Source organism: Ambystoma mexicanum, chromosome 12 (assembly GCF_040938575.1).
Source record: "Ambystoma mexicanum isolate Mex_15411 chromosome 12, UKY_AmexF1_1, whole genome shotgun sequence".
Lineage (NCBI taxonomy): Eukaryota > Metazoa > Chordata > Amphibia > Caudata > Ambystomatidae > Ambystoma > Ambystoma mexicanum.
Window position 1 is genome coordinate 667,293,424 of NC_090936.1, and position 16,120 is coordinate 667,309,543.

Genomic DNA, 16,120 nt, shown 5'->3' on the forward strand with positions numbered 1-16,120 from the left:
ATCTAAAGAGAAACAGCAGGACTGGATGGCCCTCTCACACATGTTCACTTGCAACTTAAGAGCTCTGGAGCCACAAGTTTAAAAGTGGCACAATAATAATGGCATGCATTGGTACAGCCAGTCTGAACATATTTTCTTATTGTGGCATGGCATTTTAAATGGCAAATCCAACAGTAGTATGTTCTTATGTTTGGGTACTGGCATATATACAGAGCCAGTTTAGACATGTTCTTTCATGGTGTTATTACTGGCATTAGGCACAAAGAAAACACGAGTATGTTCTTGTAAGGGAATACTGGCATATATAGGTACAGCCAGCATGGAAATGTATGGTCCAGGCCAGTGTATGCATGTTTTTATACCGGCATATATTGTTGGGAAAGACATCATGAAAATGCATTGGGAAATGCTCGGATGCACTGTTGGTGACTTGAATCTATCAGCTACTTTTCATGAATTACCTACAAAATCGATTACAAACTGTCCAGCTTTTACCCAATCTTTCACAGAAAGTGTGCTGCATAATGCACCATTTACCCTATTTCCTAACAACATTTCTCAGGGGAGATCCCCCAGGCTCTGTCGGTTGGTTAGGTTTCCTTGCTCTTTCAAATGTGTGGCAAATCTGTGGCAAATAATTGGGCCCCACCAAAGAATTCACCAGCTGCCACTGATGACTTGTATTTACATGGGCACTGTCCTAAGGTATGAGGCTCGTTCCAGGCAGCTGCATTATAAATGTCTAAAAAGGGAGTGTCATGGTCTGCAGTTGTTCCCCCGGTTCCCTTACAGACAATCATGGGATTGTCATCTTGCCAGGCCAATCTTGGGATGAGTGTGTCATGCTCCTAAATGAGTTCTCCATTTAAGTGATGCTTTTGAGTGTTCCTGCACCTCTATTTCACCTGCTAGACCTACCATTTAACTCCTGTGCCTTTTCCTAGGACCTCCCACTGTCACCATTGGGCGGCATGAGGCAGCACCCCTTTGAGCTGTCCAGTTAGGGGCATTTAAATCAACCATAGCCAAATAAATAAACTTCCTCTGCCTCGCTGTCCGTTCATTACCCTGGCAGCTACTTCTAGCCTTCTGTTGTCTTTCCAATCTTGCCAAGCCTGCCCCCTGCACACTCTTGTCACTGGGCTCAGTGGATCTGAATGTCAACTGCCCATTTGCATCCTTGTCCCATCATGCAGGTTAGGTCCCTGCTCTTCCTCCCAGTTGTTCACTGGATTAGCTCTCCTGTTTCCAGCAACGCTGTTACGGGTGATTTCTATTTCTTGTTTTCGACTTTTGCTTATGTGGTGCTAGGACATAGAACTTTCTTTTCTTTTGCAGCACAGGGTTGGAGCCTGCTGCCTTATTCCCCACACTCTTTCCAGTAGTGGAATACAGGAGGGGGTCTGTGGGAGCTATCATCAAAGGCAGTTCTCTGGTCCTTTACAGAGGAGGTCCTTTGGGAACAGCTCAAAAGGCCTACACAGAGTGGAACAGTGCTTGACAAAATGGGACAATGGAAATCTTTCTTAGTGGTAGGCTGTGCTTGTAAGTTAAACTGCAGTACATGGAAGTTGTGACCCCCCACACAAGACACTCGTGTCACCATCAGTGATTTCTATTCAGAAACAGAGTCTGCCACAGAAAGCTTCTGGATGAGAGAATCTGGGCAGCCCCACCTCTGCCACATCCACCAAAGTTGTCTCTACTTGATCCCTGATGACCAAAGGAAGTGGAGGAAAATCATACATTATGCATTGAAATGAGAGTCCCCCTTCAATGTCAAGCAGTGGACGCCCTCACCTCGAGGATGGTGTCTTAATTCCACAGTGGATGTCAATATCGATCACAGCCATAAAGACACACTGGTCCCACTCCCAGCAAGAAAGACTCCTAACAGTGGATTATTCGTGCACCGCCATCTCCTTAGTGATGTCATCCAGTTGCTCAGGACGGATTCATCCCTGCCAGCTCAGATAGGCTTTAGCGACCCAGATGTCTGTTTGAACAACCACCACACAGATTTGGATGTCTGCTGAGTACACTGAGAGATCCGAGTGGTACACTCCATGTTCTGGGGTTGTCACATATAGGATTTGTTATTAACTCTTCTCCCTGGCTGAGATAATCCTAATAGCACCAATGTAACATACTCTGATGTGCATGAAACACTGAATCAGGGCGCATGTAGTCTTGTGAGCTGGTATTCCATCTGCAGAGAAGCTTGAGAACGATGGACCGGAGGTGGAAACATGTCCAGGGACTTTCAGCTATCGACTTATTTTGCAATAGCTCTCTGGCCAGCTAGTCACTCATACACAGTAGTCTAATATTTCATTCTGGCAGAGTGCTCAAAGGGCACCAGAGATGTTTCCTTCTCTGCGGAGCAGAGCACACACCGATTTAATAAAAAGTGCTTGACCGAATCAATAAACTGTCCAGAACGCAAAATCCTAGAAGCCATCCCCTTCCAACACTCTTATCAGGGGGGCTAAGAACTTGGTAAACACCTTTATGTAGAGGACAGTCAAAGCGGCAGGAACCTGAATAAGCATCCACACCATAAAAGATGCTCAAAACCACGGATGACACCTTTCAAGAACCTCTAAGTAGGCATCGCATGGACCTGCAGAACCAGAAGGTCCCCAGCAGTCACACATGGGGTGAGGTTCTATAGAATCATCCTTCTATATGGGTGACGGAACACATCGGCTTTAAGTCCACTTCTGGCCGATCTCCACTGAAAACATCAACATAAGAAAAAGGATGGACGGAAAGCTCTCCTAAGGGAGGTTTTTTAACAAAATGTTAACTGCAACTGTATTCCATTGAGTAGAGGGTTACTACTTAACCCGAAGTTGTGGAATTGCACAGAGAACAATCCAACTAGACGGTTCTTGGAGCGTATTGTGTAGCCTGGTTTGATCAGTTCCAAGAACTGTTGATATAAGATTAAATCGAGCACACACACTACTTCCAAATGGAAACTCTTCTGTTAAATGCTGCTCATCATAGTCAAGGCCTAGGAGGTTATGTAGACCTAGCAGGGACATAACATAGAAAGCCGATGCTCGGCACTCTCTCATCTGCTCTGTCTCTGCTTGTCTCCGTCTCTATCTTTCTCTCTGTCTCTCACTCACTCTTTATCTTCCTCTTTTCCCCCTCCCTCTCTATTTCTCTATGTCTATTTATTTTGCTCTCTCTCTTCATCCTTCCCATCCCCAAGGAACTGAAAAGGAACCCTGCACTGTCAATGTGAATAAACATATATTTAACATAAACGACATTGGTCTACCACAAAGGTGAAAGCACTTCAGGGTCTTCTTCAATAATTCCTTGCTCGTTTGCAATTACTTATAAACCATGAAATGTGCTGGTTGGTGATGGCATCCATTGCATACCATGGTGGGCAGACACTGACTGAAGGTGTTGATTTTCTAATGCACATCCTGTTTCCATCCTTTCATTTCTCTGATGCAGTCTAGTTGAGATTCTCTAGCACTTGGATACCTTTTGGGTGGTTAGTTAATCCCTCAGCTTTAGCAGCAGATGAAGCATCAAAAGTAGCATCCAATAGGAAAGAAGCTAGGAAATCCTTCAGCTTTAGCAGTTTTGTATTTGTGTTTCATTTCTTGCAGGTTCGATGAGCTTTCATGACTGATGACACAGGCATATTGATTAGGCTATTCAAATTGGACCTAGAGATAATTCCCAGGAATGTAAGGATGATGAAAAAGCCTGACTACACACCCACCTCCTCTTCTTCACAGATTCAGAATGATGTTCTTGTACGAGGAGGGCACATTTGTGTCTTCATATGTGGCCCTTTTAAGGTGTTTGGTACATACCCTGTGCTCATGTTTGCCACTGGCAACCACATACAGTCATTTCCCATGCACTAGCTGCTTGGACATAGCATTTCACATGTGTGTGCTCTCATTCATGGAAATGAAGCGCGGACTATTCCCTTACAGATCTTTAGACGAGTTGTTAAATAATTACAACTACTTCCCCTGACATCTACCTCCTAGTGCACACATTCCTGTTTAGGCATAACAGGGAACAGCGGCATGAAACGGAACCCCCCCCCAAGCCATCTGACGCTAACCGTCCATGAGCACTGACAATACACCTTATGCGCCAAGCCGTGAGAGCAGTGGGTGGGGAACTAGAGGCCAGACTGGGGTCATGAGGGTTCCTACTCTTTGCTTTTGAGTTAAAACCACAGCACAATGTTTGCATACATACCAGGAGCTACATTCAAAACACAAGCAACCGTCCAAGTCTGACCTCAGGGTGCCTTCTGGTAGGTTGATGCATATAGCTCGTATGTCATCCTTACCACAGTGTTCCAGAAGAATATATAACGCATGTGAAAGAACACTATCGTATTTTCAGTATTAAGCGACAGAATATGCTGCCTGTGTTTCATTTTGTTTTAGGAACCCAGTTTTGTAAATCTCGTGTTCCTTAGTTTTGCAACTTTTAAATACGTGTGTGTGTTTTGCTGTTCTAGATCTGTTCTGTTCTAGATCTTGGCTGGGGTTTGCTGGTTTTGCAGTTCTAGATCTGTTCTGTTCTAGATCTTGCCTGGGGTTATCTAAAACGCTATCCACCGGTATTTGATTGACCGTACTTACCTGTTTCCGCTGGTCTTTTGACTTTGAAGGCCTCTCTAGTTTCAATTGTCTACGCTTAGGGGCTAGATGAACAGGAACTATAAATCCCAGCGGTATTTTCGTTTTTCAGACCTATTTCTTATAGGTCAGGCGTGTTAGCACAGGTGCATTTGCGCAAGTCGGTCTGTGCCAGTCCGTGGCGGGTTGTGGTGCCAGCTGCCCGTTTCAGTAAACAGGGTGAGTAATACTTGTCCTCACCGTGCACGTATTGGCTATGATAGCTGTTGCTAAGAATAGTTTTAATCCTGCTAATACGAATGAAGGCGCATACATGCCTGCGAGTGCACCTAGATCTCAAATTGTGCAACGGTACCTTGCAGAGGCGCCATCATTAGCAAGGCAAGTTCATGCAACATTGACTACCGACTCTGTGAACAAAAAGGATAGCCTCCAAGCTCCTCTATCTGCGCCACATAGCTCGTCGGCTCAGTCCACAGAGCCATTAGTTATGCATGGGGTAAAGATAGAACAGCTCGGAACAGGCTTGAGTTCAGGGAAGAAAGCCCTTAAAGTCATGACGAATACCCAGAAGGCTGCAACGATGCAGCACCCGTTGACTCTAATCAGCAGGGAGATGCTGCCCAACAAAAGAACACCCCTTCAGCTAGCCGGGGCAACAGCTCTAAGACAGCCTGCAACTTGAATTGAAAAATACTTTTACTAAATACTAGGTCACTGATGAAGCATGCACTGATTGTGGGAACAAACATTGAGAAGCAGGATGTGGATATGTGTACCCTCACTGAGACTTGGTGTTACGAGGCAGCAGGTCCCACACTAGTGCTAGCCATTCCCCCGGGTAACTATATACAGAGTCAAGACAGATAAGAGGGTAGAGGTTGTGGGGTCGCTTTTATCTTTAAGTCTAAATTGGATGTCTGGGAAGTTGAGGTTCTAGGCATCGGAGGGACTAAAATAAAACAGATACAAATTAGACAGGATGCAGAAACCATTTTCAATATGGTTCTGGTATACAGACTGCCCTCTACACCATGCCAGAATTCTCATCGCAACTCTGCAATATTCTGCTACCCACCCTCAAACTGAATATGAAGGCGATGGTCATATGAGATTTGAACTTGTGGTTGGGTAAAAGCAATGATCTCTTGGCTAATACCCTGGAATAGACTTTAAGTAATCTGGGCTTCGATCAACTTGTTGTGACACTGACACACCAGAAAGGCAACACCCTAGATTGGGTTGCGGTACATAACATTAAAACGACAGACCTTTTGTTCTTGCCCTGCCCCTGGTCAGACAATTTTTTCATTCATTTCACATTAATTTGTGGAAAGACTATTAAGACCAAGGGGACAAAAAGAAGCAGTATAACCTCTAGGAATCTTAAAAAACTCACTCCAGTTTCGGCCCATGGCAGAGGACGTCAACAAACGTGAGTCATCCGAGGACGCATATATATATGAAGAGAGTGCAGGTAGTTACTAATACCTTAGCTCCTCTTAGTACGAAGTATGTTAGCAAGAGAGAAGGTAATGCTTGGTTCTCTCCAGACCTACAAAAACTCAAAACCAATAAGAACTAGTGCTTCTAGGCATGGAAATCGTCTCAGAATGCCTTTGACAAGGAGGCTAATAAGGTGGCGACTACAGAGTTTAAACAAGCAGTCATAGCAGCAAAAACGAATATGTTTGATGCTAGAATTGCTAAAGCACAATTTAAGTCAAAAGAATTATTCAAGATCCTGAGGGAATTGGAAGACCCAGGTTCTAATAAATCTGATATTCCTGCTAAAGATGCGACCTTTTGTACGGCGATTCAGGACCCGATGTTAGGTAAGCTTGACCGGATAAAAAAGGTTATTGAGGTCAGCAAGGCTACAGTGTGCGCAGAAGTGAGTGCTTACGATTTGGCCAATCATTTGCAAAAGGTGCAAGATAACCAATTTAATTTTAAATCCATCTCAGAATCTGAACTGGCATTGATTATTAATAATCTTAAACCAACCTGTTGCAAAGGGGATTTATGCCCTGCAATGACAATCAAGACATGTGCTTCCATGTTGATAGGGACTCTGTAAATGGGTCAATTCTTCCTTTAGAAAACATATTATTCCAGAAGTTTTAAAGAATGCCTTGATCAACCCCTTACTGAAAAAGCCTGGCCTACGTCCAGTTACACCAACTAACTACCGGCCTATTACGAGTACTCTCTTTCTTATAAAATTGTTAGATTGCGTGGCTTACATTCAAATATCTGCATATTTTAATGAACATGTCATTTTAAACAAACAGTAGTCAGGTTTTAGGCAAGGGCATGGCACGGAAACAGTGCTGCTTGACCTGAATCCAGACAATTACAGACTATGGATAAGGGGCAAGTTGCTATGCTTATGCTGCTGGATTTGTCCGCAGCTTTCGATATGATATGATATGATATGATTGTTTATTTATATAGCGCCTATACACAATGTGTTTCAAAGCGCTTCACGGCAAGGGAGGGAACAAGGGAAAATACAACCACATTCTTACAGGCCATGAACAGCAAGGATGTGAAATTAACTATCGTACTCGACCTGGCGACATTTCAGATAGTGCAAGAGCTAAGACATAGATAAGGAAGGGAGGGGGAGAGTGGGAAGAAAATGGAAACAGACAGGCGACTACTGTACTAGGCCTGACAACATTTCTGGTAGAGCCGGAGAAAAACAAAAGGTGAGGGAGAGGGGTGCAGAAAGGGAGGGGAGGAACAAAACAAGCGACTATCATACTAGTCCTGACGATATTTCAGAGAGTGCTGGAGGGGTGGTGGGGAGGAAAAAAACAGTAATGGGAGGGTGGAGGAAACAGACGAGGTTGCTATCATATTAGGTCCAGGGACAATTCTGATAGAGTAAGTGCATAGAAGAAAGTAAGGGGAGGAGATAGGAAAAGGGAGAAGGGAAAGGAGGAGAGAAAAGAGATTAAGCAGTCAACAAGAGGCGAGAAGCAAGCGTGGAGAGCGAATACAATTGCAGAAGTCAGTAGTAACACATAATGTTGCAAGCCAGGATACAAGATGAAGATGGGAACAGCATGATTCAGGGCCACCATGAGTACAAGATGCAAAGGAAGTCCAGCATGAGAGTTGAGAAAGAGTGACGCACTGTGAATGAATTGATCCAGTTGATCACACACTTTTGGTGTGTGGATCGAATTTTGCCTTCTGTTGATTATCCACAAATGTTTGATGGGATCTAGCCCTCTTTATTTGAGCGAAGCTCTGGCTAATAAATCGAATGTAAGGAATCTCAGATCGAATAATACTAACCAGTGGAAAAAACCCACCTATAAATTGACCCAGGTCATCAAAAGTGCATTCTTTCCGGCCGCACCCAGGTCCTGGAATGCTATTCCTCCAGACGTAAGAGAACTGAGATCGACAGTTATGTTCAGAAAGAAGCTAAAGACCTTGTTATTAGATAATGCTACTGGTTAATATTGTCATCCGTCTTGGCCTCCGTTGTCTCATACCGGTTTTTATTTGTTTGTATGTAAGGCCTTTTGGGCCATTTCAGCTCTGTTTGACTTGGTTATATGTCTTTTGTCTGCGCCCTTAAGCCTCAGAGTCCTCTGGCGTGCATTATAAATATATTAAAGTAAAGTAAAGTACAATTAGGGATCAAGATAAGATATTGAATATTTTACTCCCTTTTTTGGTGCTGAGAGAAAAATAATGTTGTAGTCTCTGATATATAATCCCTGGTCCCTCTATGGTTATTTTGTGGGGAAATCAAAATGTATTTCAACTCCAAAATGGGTACCAAATAAGTCAAGAAAATCAAAATAATTGTCTTTAGTTTAGAGCACTGTCTCTGGCACTGCTTTTCTGGTACTAGTGATCTCATCTTTTCTGTAGAGCTGTGTGAGTGGCGGTATGGGACAGGACCATGAGTGTACATTGTTTCCGATTTTTTTTTTGTTTTTTGTTGCTGCAAATATTTTTACTCTCTTTTGTTTTGTCAAAATATTTGCCTGTTTTTAGGAGCTAAGAGTAGCTGATATCTTATCTATAAGGATGACTAGAACAATAAAATATTGCTCATATTATAAATGTAATGTACGTGCCTGGATATATTAAATCTAGAGTCAATTTCCAGGTCGGAGTCGGGGAATTACAGACTCAGCCTAGAGCTTGAGGCCCTTTATGAGGTTGTTACAGGGGACTGCCAAAGAAATGATAAAACAAGAAAAGGGGTTTTCTTTTTTATTACATGTGTGGCAAGCATAGTACACACAATGGTACCGCCAGGGTTGTGATAAAGACGATTAATGAAGAGGTCACATGAACCAGTGAACAAAGGACCATTTTGATATTTGCTTTGAAAGAAACCCAGGTGTTTGAGTTATACAATCTAAAGGTTTCCAAATGTTTACACAAATAAATGACTGACAGCTTTGTAAATAACATTTTGATGCATTTCTTACACACATCTATTGTATATGTGCAAAACATGGTGATAATAAAAGTTCATCACAAAAGGAACTGGAGGGCTTGCAAATTGATTGACAAGTTCTATATTTGTGAGAAGTGCCCACATATATTGATGACATCTATTGAAACACTTACGTCCAGTGGTAATGGAGGTGAGTTCAGTGGTTTCAGTGGGTGCAGACACAGTTGCTAGAAAGATGGATTGTGATGAGAATATGATTAAACAATGATTACGAAATGTTCTAAATCAAGATTTAAAAGAAATGTTAAACCAATATGTTTTATTCTCAAGCTGAAAATGGAAAGACAATTGAAGCAATGAATTGGTGCAAATAAAAGTGTCACCCCAAATTGTTGCTCGTGTACAAGAATTCGAAACTGAGCATTGCACATAGGAAAGTATAATTCATACATCTTAATTGTAATCTTTCTAAGATTGCATGTTCTTCTGTCTGCACTCCCTATGGAAGTAGCTGTTGATCCAACGCATTATCTGTACATGGTCACGTAGGGCAACTTTCATCATGTACTACCAAAATGAGTATCGTATTGGCTACAGACACCCAATAGTATTAATGAAGGTTTCAACAGACCTGATGCAGCATTGTTTTCCTGAATATATCTAGTAGGTAATGTAAATGTGTAAGCACACAAGTTCTCCAAGTTGCACCAATAAGTAAATTCATATTGTGAAAATCAGTTTGCTGCATGGTTACCCAATACACTTTTTTATGTGACCCGAGTGATTTGAGTCAGGTACTCCAACACATTCTCACTATTCACCTTAATATTCACGTAAAGCAATATTAACAATAATCTTTGTCTTTTTTGGAAGATAAACTTTAGTATGTGTTAAAAACAGCAAACAGTCATTGCTATGTAATTGGTTAGCAATGCTAGTGGTGCTATTACTGTTAATCACTGAAGCACATACTTTTGCTGACTAGTGGGGCGGTAATGACTGTAGTGGATCCAGTGATTTCAGTGGGTCCGGGCAGCGTTGCTAGAAAGAAAAAAGTATTTTAATGTGAATATGACATACATTTTCCTTTAAAGATATTTTAGTCCACCTCAGCAGCACTGTCTTTGATAGCATGGAGTTTGGTAAATGGTCATTGCTATAGCTCAACCGCTTCCAAACATGTGGATCCCCATCACTGTTGAGCAGCAGTTGGAATTAGCGGGAGGTTTTCTGATTAGCTTTAACTCTAAAAGGGCACATTTGTATGTATATATTTGGCCGTACCAAAAATGTAGGGTATGAGCTACAAGCATGCAGGTTGTCTACATTACGTAGCATTCTGCTAATAAACCTGAGAATGTACTGAGAACGCACTACATGTAAGACCACAAATACATTGTCTTATATATTGAAGACAGTGAAACACATACTTCCGGTGCTAGTTGGGCCTGTAGAGACTGTTGTGGCTTCAGTGGCTGTTGTGGGTGCAGACACGGTTGCTAGAAAATAACATGAACATCATGAGACAATGGCTCCTCTAAATCCGACAGGACTTCTGTATAATGTGCTGCATCTCAAGTAGATTCCATCATTCATTGCTGATTGCTAATACATCTCTGCGTTACTGGAGGCTTGGAAATATTATTCAGAGACAATATACAGCACAGTCTAAATCATGAACCAACCCCCATGTAAACCATACATGTCTGGCAGAGTCTTGCACCTCCACTCTGCAAAAGCTGGAAAAGTTTCCATGATGCGTGATGGTAATATAAATGAGTCACTGCATGCTAGCATTAGAGCTTGGTCAATTATTATGTTGTCAATGAATAAAGAAATGCTTGAAGCAATCCTTCAAGACTTTTCAGGAAGAAAAAGTCACCAAACGTAAACCTAGAGCAGGTAGGAAAGAGGTATTATGTACATCAGCTTTTGTTGTGCCCATTCATACATGTTTTGTTATTCTTGCATTTTAGTATGGGGTAGAAAAGCTGCTTGTTGTGGCCGGTCTCAGCTACCACGGGTTGAGGACAATCAGAAGCAAGACAAGTGAACTTGGTCAATAGTCTAGGAACACAGGTACACTGCATTTGAATAAAGCTTTACTGTATTAGTAATACCCAGCTCTAGTTTATCATTCAAACATACTATTTTATCTCCAGTCATGCTAATCAATGAACAGGACATTGTATCTAAGCTTTCAAGAAAATGCCATTGAATTAGTGGAAACAATCAAGGACCCCAATTCCAAGATAATCCTCACTCTATATTTATTTATTTACTTTATTTATATTTATATGGCGCGCAGCAGCCCAGGGGCATTGTGGCGCTGTTACTTGCAGGAGCTTAGTTACAGGGGTACAGGAATGGTAGCAGTCATTGGCACATTATGATTGCGACAAACATAGTTGTCATTACAGCTCATGCATTTGGTCATTACATTGCAGCTTATGCAGTGGGACATTTGATTAGCAATCATGGTGCTGTGAGGGACCTTATGTGAAGAGGATGGTTTTCATAGCTTTACGGAAAGCAATGAGGGAGGGCTCACCTCGGATTGTGGGAGGTAGCGCATTCCAGTGTGTTGGTGCGAGATATGGGAAGCTGGATCCGCCCGCTCTGGCTCTTTTTACTAGTGGCACACAGAGAATGTTGGTATACAGTGATCTGGTTGGCAATGTGGAGGAGACGGGGTGGATCCTTTGTGAGAGGTAGACAGGAGCAGTGAGGTGAATGCACTTGCGGGTCAGTGTCAGAGCTTTGAAGATGATTCTTTCCTTTATTGGTAGCCAGTGGGCTAGTTTTCTGGCCTCCGAGATGTGTTCTCTTTTAACAATACCTTGGGCTGCACGGAGGGCACTATTCTGTATGACTTGTAGCCTCTCCAGATTTTTGTTGGAAGTTCCTACAAAGAGTACATTGCAGTAATTTAGCCTGGAGCCAGCGATGGCTCTGGCTATGTTAGTGCAGTTCTCTTTGGAGAGGAAGGGTCTGAATGTGTTGATTAGTTTGGCATGGTATGCAGCTGAGGAGGCTATTGCGTTGACTTGTCTGTCCATGGAGAGGTTGGAATCCAAGTAGACTCCAAAAGTTTTGACACAGTCTGAGAAAGGTATTTTGATGGTGTCGATGGTGAAATGACTGAATTGGGAGTCTAGATTTGTTAGTGTGTCAGGGGAACCCACCAGGAGGAGTTCAGTCTTGTTGGAGTTGAGGCATAGTCCAACATCTGCCATCCAGGCTTGGATGGTGTTGTAAAGGTTGTTAAGGGTCAAGGAGTCAGTGTCAGTTACCAGTGAGGGTGACGAGGATCTATTGGGTATCGTCAGTGTAGTTGGTGTAAGAGATATCCATAGCGTTGAGGATGAAGAAGAGGGGTCGTGTGAAGATGTTGTAGAGGGGGGGGGAGAGGCAGGAGCCTTGGGGCACACCACAAAGTATGATGGTGGGTGAGGCAGAGGCTAAGTCAGAGAATACTTGCATGGTTCTGTCTTGTAGGAAGGAGGTGATCCATGCTGTGGCATCAGGAGAGAATTTGGCAGTGGAGGAGAGGTGGTGGCAAAGGACGTCATGGTCTACGAGGTCGAAGGCCGCTGATACGTCAAGAAGTAAGAAGTGCTGATTTGCCCATGTCTCTGGTGTCGTCCATCTGATTTTTCAAGTCAAGTAGGGCGGTTTCAATCCCGTGTTTGGGGCAGAAGCCAGATTGTCGGAGACCCAAGAGTTTGTTCTCTTCAATGAAATGCTGAACCTGCAGGTAGGCTGCTTTGTCCAGTATTTTGAGGAGGAATGGGACAGTGGTGATGGGTCTACAGTTGATAGGGGATGTGGGATCGAGAGTGTTTTTATTTTAATAGAGGGCGGACCCAGTCTTCCTTGAGGGAGGCGGGGACTTTCCCTGTGGCAAAGGAAGCATTGACAAAGGCTTTCAGGAAAGGAGCTAGCGCTTCAGTACAGTCCTTGATGATGGTAGCTGGGCATGCATCACCTTTACAGTTAGAGGGTTTGATATTCCTCATTATGTTGATGATGTCTTTTTCCTGTATGGGTTTGAAGGAGAAAGGTTGGGGGTGTCAGAGGCAGGAGGAGGGACAGGGATGTGCATATTAGGCATGGCTTGTTTAGTGGCTAGTATTTTGTTTTGGAGAAGGTTGTTTGTCTTTGGCTTTGTCTTTGGTGAAATTCTGGGGGGCGGGAGTGGGAGTCTCTAGCTCCCTGAAGATGGCGAAGATTTCTTTTGTGATAGATTGGGCTTCCGAGATTCTGGATTCAAAGGATTTAGCCTTTGCTTGGATGATTGCCTTTTTGTATTTGGTAGAGTGGGCTTTAAAGATTATCTTTCTCTTTGTCCGAGTGGGACATTTGCCATTGTGTGAGTGCAGCCTTTTTTTCGTTGCAGAGTGTGAGAAGGTCCGGGGTGAGCCAGGAGTTGTAGTGGGTGGTGGGTTTGGATTTGCAGGGTTTGAGTGCGGAAATGGAGTTGATAGCTGCTTTGATGGCAACGTCATAGGCGGTTGCAAGTGTTTCTGGGTCTGTGGAGAAAGGAGGTCTGAAGGCTGGGCCTTGGAGGAAGGGCAGTAACCTTTCCTTAGTAAGCTGACAGGAGCTTCTTGCGAGGCAAGGTGGCAGGGGTTGGGGTGACGGAGTTGAGGGGGGGGTGGTGGGGATGCTGAAGGTGATGATATGGTGGTCAGACCATGGGGTGGGTGTGTTACCATTGATGATGAGTGGACAGTTATGCTGTGCGATCCAGTCGAGAGTTCGGCCCTGGGTGTGAGTAGGGCTGAAGATGGTGTTCTTGTAGCCTAGTGCCTTGTGGGCTGAATCAAGGGATTTGGCTGCTGAGTCCTTACAGTCCAGGAGGCCTAGGTTGATGTCCCCAAGGAGAATGGGTGGGTGAGTATTTTTTAAGGTTGTCAGAGAGGAGGTGGATGAGAGAGGCTTGAAAGTCTCCTGTTTGGCCTGGAGGGCGATAGACAATGTGAACAGCAATGGTGCAGTGGGGAGAGAGGTTGATTTTGACATGGAGGTAGTCGCTGTTGTTGTGCAGGGATTTCTCTATCTTTCTAATGGAGAGGGAGTCTCTGGCAATGATTGCTACACCTCCACCTTTGGAAAGGCGATCTTGTCTTGTGATGGAGTAGCCAGAGGGCATAGCAAGGGAGAGTGCAGGGCCGGAGGCCTCATGTAACCAGGTTTGTGAAATCATGAGCAGATCAAGATCATGGGTGGTAATGAGGTGAAGCATGTCTAGAGCGTTGGCATCGACGGACCTGGCATTGATCATGGCGCATTTGAGATGGGGTTGTGTAACAGCTAAGGGGGGGTCAATGGGGAGAGAGAGTGAGGTGGTGGATGCATGTGGAATCACGTTTGGTTCAGTTGCTTTCAAAATGGGGGTAGAAGATTTGCATAACACAGATTTTGCATTGGGGGCTCATTTTCAGTGGTGGTGGACACATGGAATAACAGTTGGCACAGTAGCATTCAAAATGGGGTTAGAAGATTTGCATAACACAGATTTTGCATTGGGGCATATTTTCAGTGGTGGTGGACACACATGGAATAACAGTTGGCACAGAAGCATTCAAAATGGGGGTAGAAGATTTGCATAACACACATTTTGCATTGGGGGCTCATTTACAGTGGTGGTGGACACATGGAATAACAGTTGGCATAGTAGCATTCAAAATGGGGGTAGAAGATTTTCTTTGGACACATAAGGGGTTACATGTAATATAGAATTAGTACAATTGGCGATGGGGTGAAGTGCTTCATTGGCAGCTATATTGGAGGTGACTGTAATGTCTATATAGGTTGGGCGGATGGGTCTGGCCTTGTTTGCATGTAAAGTAGCACCTTGGTAGTAAGTGGGTGGCAGAGTCCGGGAGCATAGCCGTGCATTGCGGGTGCTCGTGGTGAGGGGCTGAGAGCAAGTGGTGGCCTTTAGAATGCGAGCACATAGTCTGAGGTTTCTGGTGGTGATAGGGCTTGGGTTTGAATGCAGGTGGGAATAGTCTGACTCCTTACCTGCCGGATGAGGCATAACCTCGTGGCAAACGGCGAATGAGCAGCAAAGAGCTGCAAAGAGCACAGAAGGCCTTTTCTCCTGGCCTTCTCTCGTCGGCTTTGCCTCTCGGTCCTCTCCCCCTCCATTTAAAGCAAGAGGAGAGGGGCGGGCGGGCCGACGTGACAAATCAGGACCTGGGGCTGCGGCAGTGAACTTCGTAGCTTCTGTTGTTGTGGATGCAGTCATGGAAACAGGGGCATCCATCTTAGATAGGACGGCACAACACACGGCCATAAGCGGACTGGAACAAGAGCGTGTTCCAAAGCAAATATGAACCTCTGATCCTGCTTTAAACTGATGGGGGCAGAGAAGTGCTCGCAGCGGAGCTGCAAAGAGCACAGAAGGCCTTTTCTCCTGGCCTTCTCTCATCGGCTTCGCCTCTCGGTCCTCTCTCCCTCCATTTAAAGCAGGAGGAGAGGGGCGGGCTGGCCGACGTGACAAATCAGGACCTGGGGCTGCGGCGGTGAACATCATAGCTTCTGTTGTTGTGGATGCAGTCATGGAAACAGGGGCATCCATCTTAGATAGAACGGCACAACACGCGGGCATAGGCGGGCTGGAACAAAAGCGTGTTCCAAAGCAAATATGAACAGCTGATACTGCTTTCAGCTGATGGGGGCGGAGAAGTCCTCGCAGCGGAGCTGCAAAGAGCACAGAGGCCTTTTCTCCTGGCCTTCTCTCATCGGCTTTGCTTCTCGGTCCTCTCCCCCTCCATTTAAAGCAGGATGGGAGGGGCGGGCGGGCTGACATGACAAATCAGGACCTGGGGCTGCAGCGGTGAACTTTGTAGCTTCTGTTGTTGTGGATGCAGTCATGGAAACAGGGGCATCCATCTTAGATAGGATGGCACAACACGTGGCCGTAAGCGGGCTGGAACAACAGCGTGTTCCAAAGCAAATATGAACAGCTGTTCCTGCTTTCAGTTGATGAGGGCGGAGAAGTGCTCGCAGCTGAGCTGCAAAGAGCACAGAAGGCCTTTTC

At 44.5% G+C, this 16,120-nt stretch overlaps 1 protein-coding gene across 50 annotated transcripts in view; it reads right to left on the minus strand.

Moving 5' to 3' along the window:
* Positions 1 to 16,120, minus strand: part of LOC138513982 (mucin-19) — a 1,848,798-nt gene that overhangs the window by 167,378 nt on the left and 1,665,300 nt on the right. For all 50 annotated transcript variants that reach the window (XM_069629210.1, XM_069629207.1, XM_069629194.1 and 47 more), the window contains 3 exons: positions 10,500 to 10,568; positions 10,042 to 10,110; positions 9,243 to 9,296 (listed from right to left, as the gene is read on the minus strand). In XM_069629210.1, coding sequence (XP_069485311.1) covers positions 9,243 to 9,296; positions 10,042 to 10,110; positions 10,500 to 10,568 — 192 coding nt within the window. The remainder of the gene's footprint in view (positions 1 to 9,242; positions 9,297 to 10,041; positions 10,111 to 10,499; positions 10,569 to 16,120) is intronic.